At 31.0% G+C, this 12315-nt stretch overlaps 1 protein-coding gene across 2 annotated transcripts in view; it reads right to left on the bottom strand.

The window, feature by feature from the left end:
• Positions 1 to 8366: 8366 nt before the first annotated feature.
• LOC110849375 (neuropeptide CCHamide-2) overlaps positions 8367 to 12315 on the bottom strand; it is a 29282-nt gene continuing 25333 nt past the window's right edge. The window contains exons 3-5 of one of the 2 annotated variants that reach the window (XR_004834755.1): positions 10031 to 10230; positions 8993 to 9137; positions 8367 to 8930 (exon numbers count right to left, since the gene is read on the bottom strand). Coding sequence is in view for 1 of the 2 variants with exons in the window: in XM_022096780.2 (XP_021952472.1) it covers positions 9045 to 9137; positions 10031 to 10230 (293 nt within the window). In the remaining variant the exon portion in view is untranslated. Of the gene's footprint in view, positions 9138 to 10030; positions 10231 to 12315 lie in introns of both variants that reach the window. The other variant, XM_022096780.2, reaches the window with a different exon arrangement.

The following is a 12315-nucleotide window of genomic DNA, read 5'->3' as shown; positions in this document are numbered from 1 at the left end:
TCAGGCCAATTTTCCAGTTCGGAGTGGTTATTCGGTTCGGATTTAGCCGAAAGCTTGAAATCATCAAAGGCCACTACAAGTTTGATGAGAAACACAATGCCAAGAAATCAGCGATTTCAATCATATTCTAGACCTAGGCCACAGCAGCAGCAAACGTTCTCTCAGTCGCCGTCTTTAAACTGGCGAGGCCCGTTGTATCAGCAGTCTCGAGGCAGCGGGAATTACCAGCAAATGTTCCAGAGACAATCACAAGGACAATTCAGGATGCTGAATCCAGCAAATCATCAATTTCAACAGCGGCACAGGAAATTTTAGAATCCGAAATGGTATGTAAAGCAAATGCTGGTAGATTGAAACAGTTTCTGAAAGAATGGGAAAATATTACGAAAGATCGGTATATATTAAATGTTATTAGAGGTTTTAAGATCCCTTTCAAATCTTTGCCAATTCAAATTAATGAGCCTGGGATAGGTAATTACTCGGATGAAGAGAAGCATTTAATTGATGAGAGTATTGTAAAGTTGTTAAGTACAGGAGCGGTTGTGAATTCACAAGATGAGGAAGGTCAATTTGTGTCTAGGATATTCACTGTGCCAAAACCTGATGGCTCTCGTCGACCTATTATAAATTTAAAGTATTTAAATAGTTTTATTGATAATCCTCATTTTAAGATGGAGAGTATAAAAACAGCCATGTCATTGCTATCAAAGAATTGTTTTATGGCCGTCATAGATCTGAAAGACGCTTATCATGCTATTCGAATTGATGATGAGTTTCAAAAGTTTTTAAAATTTAGATGGAATGGTAAATTATATAAATATACATGTCTTCCTTTTGGTTTGTGCTTAGCCCCTTGGTTATATACCAAATTAAATAAGCCAATTGTATCTTACCTTAGGAGTCAGGGAGTTATTTTAGTTTCTTATTTAGATGATACCATGATTATTGGTAGAAATTTTCATGAATTAAAATATGGTTTGGAATTAACATTAGATTTATTCAGAAAACTTGGACTGATAGTTAATGTAGAGAAATCTCAACTAAACCCTTCAACATGTGTAAGGTTTTTAGGTTTTGAATTAAACTCGAAATCTATGCAAATAACTTTGCCTGTCGAGAAAAGGCAAAAAGTTTTACGAAAATGTAGTGACATTCTAAACAATCCTAATCCTACACTTTTAAGTCTTGCAGAGCTAATTGGTACTTTGGTTACGGCATCACCAGCGACAAGATATGGTATGTTGTATACAAGGCAGCTAGAGGTTGAGAAAACAAGAGCATTAATTGGAACGAGTGGCTTATATGTAGGTCGTGCCAGTCTTAGTCAGGAAGCACAAGATGACATAAAATGGTGGATTATTCATCTTGATTCAGAGTACCATTCGTTAAAATCATTTAAGCCCACGTATGAAATATTCACAGACGCATCATTGAAAGGCTGGGGCGCAGTGGTAAACGGTGTTGAAGCTAGAGGAAATTGGACAATAGCAGACTTCATGGAGTTAGGACAAGGTTCACAAATTCATATTAATACGCTGGAACTACAGGCGGCATTCAATGGTTTAAAATCTTTGGTAAAAGGTTCAAATCATGATATTTTACTTAGGGTTGATAGTTCCAACGCTATGGTTTATATAAATAACTTTGGTGGTTGTCATTCAAGACAACAGCACATGGTAGCAAAAAATATTTGGAAATGGTGTGAGAGTAAAAACATTATAATACAGTCAACATACGTAAATACAAAGGAGAATGTGGTTGCGGATAAGCTCTCAAGAACAAAAGTGGATAATTCTGATTTTATGTTGTCACCGTCCTATTTTTCAGTTATTTGTAGGAAATTTGGAATTCCTGAAATCGATTTATTTGCTACTTATCAGACCAAGCAATGTGATAGATATTTTTCTTGGAAAGCAGATCCCATGTCAGAGGGCATTGATGCGTTCACGCAAAATTGGGACTGCAAATTTTACGCTTTTCCCCCTCTAAATTTAATTGGAAAAACTTTAAACAAAATATTAAATGATAAGGTTGAGGGTATTATTGTTGCTCCGTACTGGACAACTCAATCTTGGTATCCATTATTTCAGAAACTTGCTATTACTAAAATTTTATTTTTTGGACCGAATAATAAATTACTATTAAATCCTTATTCCAGGGAATATCATCAAATAAACAAAAGTCTCAAATTAATGGTGGCGATTTTGTCAGGAAAACATTGTCAAGATTCCAATTACCAGATTCAACAATTTCAATAATGTCAGCATCAAAGTCAAGAGGAACCTGGCAGCAATACCAAAGTGCATTTAAAAAATGGAGTGATTTTTGTGATGAAAAGAATTGGTCTGTATGGGATAGTAACTTAAATCATTACTTGGTATTTTTAACAGATTTGTTTGAGAAAGGGCATAGCTACTCGTCTGTAAATACATGTAGGTCCGCATTATCTAGTATTTTGAGTGATATTGATGGAGTAAGTATTGGACAGCATAAATTGATTGTTAGTTTCATGAAAGGAGTTAGTCGCCTTCGACCTGCTGCGCCGAGATACTCAATCACTTGGAATCCCGAAATAGTTTTACAATTATTAAAATCCTGGGAACTGGATACATGCGACTTGAATAAATTAAGTCTAAAACTTGTGGCATTGCTAGCCTTAGCTACTGGTCAGAGTGTTCAAACCCTGTCATCGATTAAGTTATGTGACATTGTTTGGGGGAGTCCAATTCAAATTAAGCTGACTTCTGTTCTTAAGACCACAACTGTGACTAGATCTAATCCTGTTTTAGTGTTACCATCATATCATGATGCTCAAATTTGTCCAGCCCAAACTTTAAGGAATTATGTAGAGTTAACAAAATTGATCCGAAATTCAGATAATATTTTTATTACAACAACCAAGCCTCACAATGCGGCATCATCACAAACTTTAAGCCGATGGTTAGTAAATGTGTTAAAATTAGCAGGTATAGATGTGGGCATATTTCACGCCCATAGTTTTAGACATGCATCAACTTCTAAAGCCTCTCAATTCGGTGTAAATATGGATACTATTATTAAACGAGTAGGATGGGCGAAAGGATCACAGACATTTGCAAAGTTTTATAACCGCCCTATTGATGATGTTACCAAATATGCTGATACTGTTTTGTGAATAAGTTAAATGTAGTGTGCATCAATGTAATTTAAGAAATATTTAATTAATTACTTAATTAATGATGAATGCGATTCATTGAAAATTTATTTTAGTAAATAACTGAATAATTGCTAATTGATTAATTGTACTGATTGATGATTGTCTAAGAATTATAATACAAAATTTAATAGAAATCGTACATCTGTTTTATGTTCATATTTTCCCTTCATCGATGCAGCTTTGAAATCTACAACTATACTTGTGATGTAGAACGGTGAAGGAAGACGAAATAAAATAGTAGATTTTGCGAGCCCGAAGGGCGAAGCAAAATCTTTATTTTGTGAGTCTTCCGAACCGGAAGACATCACAACCTACCCAACCCATCCACTTTTATAATTTAGCATCGATTTCGGGCTTTCAACTATGAGGGATCCAGCGGCGTGCGTGCAGGGTATGATGTATTTTGGATTTAGTGGTAAGCTTTAAATGGCAAAAGTCTCGAGTTTCCCCAGTACCTGGTCCAACAACTACAACTATACTTGTGATGTCTTCCGGTTCGGAAGACTCACAAAATAAAGATTTTGCTTCGCCCTTCGGGCTCGCAAAATCTACTATTATAAATCTAAAACTGATGAATAGACTACGAACCTTTTTAAAATTCTCAAACTGGCATCAAGTAATTTGAAATATACATATTTAAGTAACGCTTATTTAAATTTTATCTAAACATAAAAGTAAAACTGCGGTTAATTTGTCATATAATTGATACACTCTTATTTCATGAAATTCATGAAATATCAGACAATTTCTTGATAAAAACGTTCGAAAATACAAACAACGATCATTTCCATAAATTATTTTGTAATTAATACCAAAACACATTACAAATCTAAAGTTCAATATTTATTATTAATTTCCAAAAAAAATCAATTGGCATCAAAGTGTAACGCAAATTGGAAATTTTTAAACATAAAATTTATCCAAGCAAAACTGAAATTCCTGCGAGTAATTTATTAGTTGATATACTTTTATCGAGCATACTCACGACAACGTCTTATCTCGCATCGCAACTCTCACATCGAAAATTGTGAAGATCACAAAATTTGTGTTGTGAGGAGATTCGCAAAATATGACTTCGCAAACCTTGCAAATCTTCTTAAAAAAACTATTTTGATATTGTTAGCCCTGTAATTTCTCTCGTCGGAGATGAGGAGGATTTGTTTGCTAAATAATTTTGCTAAATAAGAACATGCTGAATTGCTGGATAAATTTGCAAAACAAATCACAAAGTTTTCCAGCAAATTTTTTTCGAAATGTCCAATTTATGCTCAATTTGCGAGATATTCGGCGGTTGATGTGAATACGCTCGCTATTATTTAATGGATGCACGTTGATCATAATTTTTTTCAAGTATTTTCCAGTTCATAAAAAGACTTAAGCCGAAGACATGAATATAATTTAAATCTTATTTAAATCTTACAAATTTATTTATTTACTAATTTTTATCGGCGTCAAAATTATAGAAGGTCAACACTATATTACGATATTGCCAAACCACTAAAATTTGTCTGTAGAAAAGTTACACCAAATTTATTGGTACACTTTTAACATAAAAATTTATTGGTTCGATTTCTGCATTATTCCCGGAAAACGGGGGGAAGAAACCCCACAAAATTCCTGCCTCCTGTAAAAACCCGACTCTAAAAATTCTCCAAAATTCCCCGAAACGTTCGATAACTTCTTAAAATGCTCGAAAATTCCCGGAAGCTTTCAAAATTCAGAAAAGTGTTTCAAACTTTTGTAAAAATACTCGAAAATTAAAGGATTTGCCGAAAAAAATCAAAAATTTCTCTCTTCCTTTCCGTCAAATGAGTATACGTTTGCACCACAATCTAACCCACGCATAAAATTTGTAAATATCATGGAATTTATTGGAAAAATTCACGAAAATGGAAACAATGATATTCAGAAATTTTTTATGAATTTTTTAAATTTGATCAGGTCCAGCTGCTTGATCAGATCCAAACTTCACCTGTATCGCATTTTTGACTTATTAATTTTCCCAAAAATTCTCTACTGGCATGAAACCTTCACATTATATTTCGTCAGGAAATTAGCCTGCTATTTGACTACAAATTTTCGAAAGAAAAATTTCAGATTTTGTTAATTTGGAAAACAAGAGCACGCGTCAAGCAATTTGTTCATAAAAACAGCTCAGGAATAGAAACTGAGCTTTTTCATAAATTATTTCTGACTTAAAAATTAATTGGTGCCATGATTCATCTTGAGCAACTCTTTGCTCAAAATTAAAAATTCCTCCAAATTTGAAACTAGCATTAAACATCGCAAAATACGATTTTAGACAACTCATTAAAATTTTTATATACAAAAATCAGACCAAATTTACTTTTTATTGGTGCCATGATTCATCTTGAGCAACTCTTTGCTCAAAATTAAAAATTCCTCCAAATTTGAAACTAGCATTAAACATCGCAAAATACGATTTTAGACAACTCATTAAAATTTTTATATACAAAAATCAGACCAAATTTACTTTTTATATGATTGATACACTTTTCACATAAAATCCATAAATAAGAGGAAATTTACTATAAAAAATTCACAGAAATTGAAACAATGACGTATTAAACCGTAGTCAGAATTTCTGACTACGGTTCACTTCAGAAATTGAGTATCTTACTAATGAGAAACACTTCCACCTGCAGCACATTCGTAATTTATTTATTTTCCCAAAATTCTCTACTGGCAAGGAACTATCCCATTACTTGGTATTTTGTCAAACCCACAAAATTGACTTGCTGTTAGACAACGAATCTTCAAAACAAAAATTTCACAAAATTTCAGATCTCATTAATTTGGAAAAACAAGAACATATGTATCAAGGAATTTATTTAAAAATACACATATTTATTTAGAAATTGAGCTTTTTCATAAATATTTGCGGACCCAAAAAATAATTGGTGCCGTGATTCAACATCTTGAAAATTAGTTCAAAACTTAAACTGCTGCAAAATTTTAAACTGGTATCGAACCATCACATAAAGAATTATTTTGACAAATTGCTAATAAACACGTTTACTTTTGACACAATTTTTACTCTACGCATAAAATTCTTCAATATAATTTTAGTCGATATAATTTCCTGGAACAAAAACGTTCCAAAATTGAGATTTAATCAACCTTTCCATAAATTAAATCTGAAGTCTGAACAACGCATGGAACAAAGGGTGTAGTAAATCTGATTCCAAATATTTCAAATATATGGACGTAACTTAAATTTGTCGTAAATTTGAATGAGGAATAGTCCCAAGAAATTATTGTAATGAAATTAATATTTAACAAATAATCATGCACAATCAAAAAGAAATTGTCGACAACAATTTACAAAATATGGGTAAAAGCTTGTCTCATCTGAAGTTAATTTGTGTCTTGTATTTGCATAATAATTCATAAATGGCGTTGAACTTGAGATGCAATTCTAATTTTTTGGTATGCATGAATTAATTTTAAACGAGATTTGTAATATTTCAATTTTATCGCACTGCTAATTGCCAAAATTTTGCCCACAGTTAACACTAAATTATGTACAACAATTTACTACTAATTTTAGGTGATTCAATTATCATCTGAAGTTAATTCGTGTCCAGTATAGTTTTCATAAATAATAATCCATAAAGAGCGTAAAACCTTAAGTATTTACAGTTATAAATTAATTATACCGATTTTGTATTTTTAAGATATATAAGAATTAATTTTAAATGAGACTTATAAGATTTAAAGTGTTTCAGGGAATTTAGGACGAAAGGTACCCATTTTCACACAATTCACAAATTTGATATTCCTTTACATAACATATTCTAAATATTTATCCCAAATTTCAAGTTGTTAGAAAACTCTTTAAAAAAAACTGCAAATCGCAATTAGCTGCAAACGTGATATCTACAATTCATATCCTTATTAACACCTTTTCCAAAATTCCGAACTGGCATTGACCCATAAATTATGACGTTTTTCGCAAATATTATGCAATTAATTCGATGTCAGAATCGCACTAATCCTAAATCACAATTCAGCAACGTCAATTGAATGATGCATCTTAAAAAAATCTGAAACAAATCAGGGAACTGAAAATATGACACAAAATTAATATCGGGGCTAAAATATTGCTGTTTAATAAATACAATTTATTTCTATTTTAAAATTTAGAATTTTTGAGGAAGAATTGTATTTGTTATGACCCCCAGATTCTGACAAATTTACATAAATATGACTTTCACAAGAAATATTTCAGGTTCAATTTCAACCAAAATCACAAGCTTTAATACAAAATAAAAAAAATCAATTTCAACATCAACCAAACCTGAAATATATGTAGAAATAGAAAGCGTCAAAAATTTCATTATGGAATTAAAAATCTATTTATTTATGTAAGTATTTAAATATGATGCCCTCGATTAGATGCCCTCGATTTCAAATTTAGCATTTTCATGTCGTTAATCAAAAAGTTAAACTAATTATAAAATCATTATTTATGAGTATATTTTCTGATAACAATTCACCAATATTTTTGTATTTGTGTTGATTTTACCACGAACTTAAAATCCATTAACCTAAGACTCTGTACCAAATGCGTATACATGAGCAAAATCGAAACCGGGGTTAAAATATCGCACTTATCCATATTTTTCATGCTGAACATATTTAAAAATTTAGAATATTTAGGTTGCAGAAAACAAATAGTTTTTGTCAACCATATATTGACAAATTTACATAAATACGATTTTTAAGAACAATTATCATATTTTGACGAAGAAACCAAACATTTTTTGTAAACCGTCAACCGTATTTTGAAAATTTTACGTAAATACGATTTTCAAACTTACTAATCGTATTTCGATTTAATTTTCATCTAAAATTAAAAACTCGTATAAAAAATTTGAACAAATTTCAATTTCAATGTGAACCAAAGTTACAAAATTGCATTAAAACTTTTCTAATGTAATTATAAATCAATTTTCTCGCGTAAGTGAAACATCCCGGACTTAAAATTTGTCTTTTTAGGTCAACAATTTAAAAAGCTAAACTAATTATAAAACCAATTCTGACTATTTTTATTAATTTTGATTTTTAAGAAATTTTGGCTAAAAATTCACCAACTTATTCGTATCTGTGCCGATTTTCAAGAAATAAAAAAAATCTCAAACACTTCTTTAGTTTCCCAACTCGTAATAAATTGCCAACTTTTATTATTTATTACTAAATAATTTTACAACATAGACATCAAACAAACTTATCTACAGATAACCACCTAAAATTCAAATCAAATTTATGTACATTAATCAAAATTTCAGAATCAAAATCTTATAACCGAATTTCATTTTGTAACTTAACAATTCCAATTTCTACATAAATTTCACAACTTCCGTGCTTTTCGCATATTTTTAATCGTCCAAGTCTTTCGCGTCGTTCTCTAAATTTATTTTTATTTCCACCAATTAATTCAGTAATTTGCATATATATTTAATTACAATTATTTGTATAATACATAATTATTAATTGCTAATTAACTATTTTGGGCTACAGTGTGAATAAATGTGTGAATTTTTTAATCGTGATTAGGTAACAATTATTTTAATCGCTATTTTTATAACAATTATTAAAATCATTCTTCTCAACTTGTTACGTGGCGATATAATTTGGTGATTAATTAATTCTTAATTAAGATAATTAATTACTCATTTTTACAGAATTGGGAATTTTTGTTTTTATATTTCTGGAAAAAAATCAATGAATAAATTTTCACATTTTTTGTTTCTATTTTTCATCTCGAATTACTTATTTTGCTGTTGACTTCCGGTCGTGACTTTCACTTTCTCCAATTCGCAGCTTACTTTCTTCGCTGGTCCGCCATGTTCAGATCGTCCTGCAGTTGGCGAGCATAATTCGCACTGAGAGGTTGACCTCGATGGGCGGAGAGCAACTGTGCAAAAAAAATAAATTCTAAGTGCAAATTTATAATTAAATCTACATATGCGCGAAATTTACATTGTAATGAATTGCAAATTCATTAAATTATTGCAAATCGTTGACTTAGTAACTAATTAAATTGATTAATTATTGGTAATTATTATGCAAAATAGGCTGAAAGCAATTATGAAAAAAATGGATAAATTGGAATTTATGGATTTAAGAAATTCACATGAAATAAATCTGGGATAGAATTTCTGCGTGTTAATGAATTAATTAATAATTCAATTTTCCTCAAAGATATTTGTAAAAATTGATAAAGATATATTATGTAAACTTTCAAAATTTTACAATGAATGTTATCCGTACATTGACGCAGTTAAGTTTACTCGTCTAACTTTTTTTATCATAGTAAACGATGTTGTACATTTACGACCTGAATTACTAAAATCTTTGCTCATAATTCAAAAATTTTCACAAAAGGTGTTTCATACTGGCGAAATAAAAAATTCTGCAAGGAATATTGAAATTTACAATTCAATTTGCAATGGTACCAACGATTGCTTCATTGGCAATTATCTCGCCATTATTAGTAGATACCGAAATTTCTGTGTGTGTATCACCATATTTGCATAAATCTCATTGAGATTATCTCAATATGCCCATTATCAGCGATACATGCTTTCCATTTTATGTAAACTCTCTCTAATGACATGCAAATGAGGTGAACCGCAAAAATAATCCCGCAATACAGTCGAATTTTTTGTGCGTGTCACCTCATTTGCATATAATAAATCTCATTATGCCCATTTTTGCTGGACGGGCTATCCACGTTGAATAAACTGTCTTTCGCTACTGCGTCAAAATATGCAAATGAGGTGAACAATCAAATTTCAAAATAATTACCCAATCCATGAGATACGGGGACATTCCGACGCGTGGTGCAAATCCGCCGGCGGGATAATACTCAGCTCCGGGTCCGGCGGGGTAGACGCTTTCACCGGGAGAAAGTTCGGCCCCATTTTGTTGTCCGCCAGTCGCCCCCACATCACCGCCACGTTTTCCATGTGCTCCGAAACAAGAGTGACCAAAACGTTGGCATCCAGCTGCACGGAAATTTAAAGAAACCTACATTAACTTAAATAGACAAATTTTTCGTTTTTTGCTTTTCGGAATAGCATTTCTTCAAAATTGGTTGTATTTAGCAAGTTTTTAATTAGTCATACAAAATTAGTATATTGTAGTAAATTTGCGTCATTTTAAATTAAATAAATTACAAAACATAAAATCTTTATATACAGGTTTCATTTTATCAATTTTCAGATTGTACAAAAATTTGGAAACTAATTGTCGTCAGAAATATTTGGAAAATTTTGGAAAAGTTTACGGAATATACGGTTTTTAGCAAGGACAGCGTAAATTACCTCAATCTTTGTAAATTACAAACATTGCAAATGTTTACAAATTGTAAACTGAGAATAAATTCTGAAAATTTGAACTCCCTTTCTTGAAATTTCAAAAATGATAAAATATCAAGTAACAAATACATGTTATATATAGTGTTCATAAATTGATTTAAAATTTGTAACATCTTGACGTCAGTTTTACTTAAAAAAGTATTTATTTATATCGCACGCTATAAAGTTCAGGTTAAAAAATGGGATTTTGTGATTTGCACCAGTGGATTATAAAATTATATGATTCACTCAGAAATGATAATAAATTTTTTTCATAAGGGTGAAAAGATTATGAAAGAAAACTACTGTTCAGCCAGTCTTAATAGTCTCAATTACTTCGAAATTTTTCTGCGAGGTTATTTGGTTTTTTGAAAATATAATGAAGCATCTGTCAGGAAACCTTTCAGAATTTTTTCAGACTATTAATATCGACTGAACACTAGGTTGTTGCAAATTATTTATAAAATATATAAATCTGGGTTTACGTTATAGTTTTTAAAATTTCGTACATTTTGGCGTCGTTTGTAAAGAAAAAGATTTATTTTACGCCAGTTAATAACTCAAGATCTCGTTCCTTTCTCTACTGACGTAATTCTCACAGTCATACATTAGTAATGGGATAATGATCATCGTAAATTCTTAAAGTTTTCGTAAATTGTTTTAAAATTTGTAACGTTTTATTTAGGTTTACCTCATCTAAATTTATCAAAGTTTAACCAAAATTAACCAAAAAAATTACGTGATAGGTTATTTTGGTCCGCAGGTAATAAAAACAAATTATTCTACTCGCTAAGAAATATAGAAACTGGTCACAATTTTGAAAACTATGTCATAACGGTGAAAATATTACAAAGGAAAATTAGATTACAAATTATATAATGAAAATAAATCTGGGTTTACATCGGTTTTTAAAACGTGTTATATTTTGACGTCGTTTGTAACGAAAATCATTTATGTATCTTACGGCTTTATAAAAGATTAAGATAGGAGCTGATTCTCGTAGGCCATCAAATCAAAAAATGCACTTATACAAAATCCTTTGAAATAACGATCTTGCATAAATGACGATGGAAAATCAGGTTACAAATTAAAGAAGGATTTGTAATTTAAAATGATGAAATAATTTATTTTGACGTCGTTTACAGCATGAATTAAATTATAACTTCATAATTCGTAAAGAATAGCACGTGATCTTGTTTTTTTGATAAATTTAATATAAGTATTGTGACATGTTCCACAAGTTAAGCAAAAATTATGAAGGTAAATTTCGAAAAGCTCTCCAAAATTTTTGCCAGATTTATACATAGGAAGAGACACGAATAACGCCGTCCCGCTATAAATATTTAGGTGTCAATCTCGCTCGTCACGTCTTTTTTAGTATGCGAGGAAAATGACGGGATTCATAATTCTGCCGAGATTACATACATATTGAAGATAGCGAAGTGTAGTTTTCGAGGGGAGAAAGTAATCCACGCAGAGAAAGTGGTGCAGAAAGCAAGGGGATAATTTATGGCCAATATAAAACAACCACCTGCAATAATAATAACAACACGTACGTACGAATGTCTGGATTGCACTCGCTCTTTGTCCTCTCGAGTTAATAAATAAAGGGGCTCAGAGTTGGTGAAAATGTAGTTATTTCAGGGTTTGCAAAATCAGAGTGTGACGTGATTTTATGTGACTTGCAGGATTTGATTATGGGGTAAACTGGAGTAACTTTTTGTAAAAGTATGA

This window comes from Folsomia candida, unplaced genomic scaffold (genome assembly GCF_002217175.1).
Source record: "Folsomia candida strain VU population unplaced genomic scaffold, ASM221717v1 Fcan01_Sc004, whole genome shotgun sequence".
Lineage (NCBI taxonomy): Eukaryota > Metazoa > Arthropoda > Collembola > Entomobryomorpha > Isotomidae > Folsomia > Folsomia candida.
The sequence above is the reverse complement of the archived record's forward strand: the minus strand, read 5'-3'. Positions and strand labels throughout refer to the sequence as shown.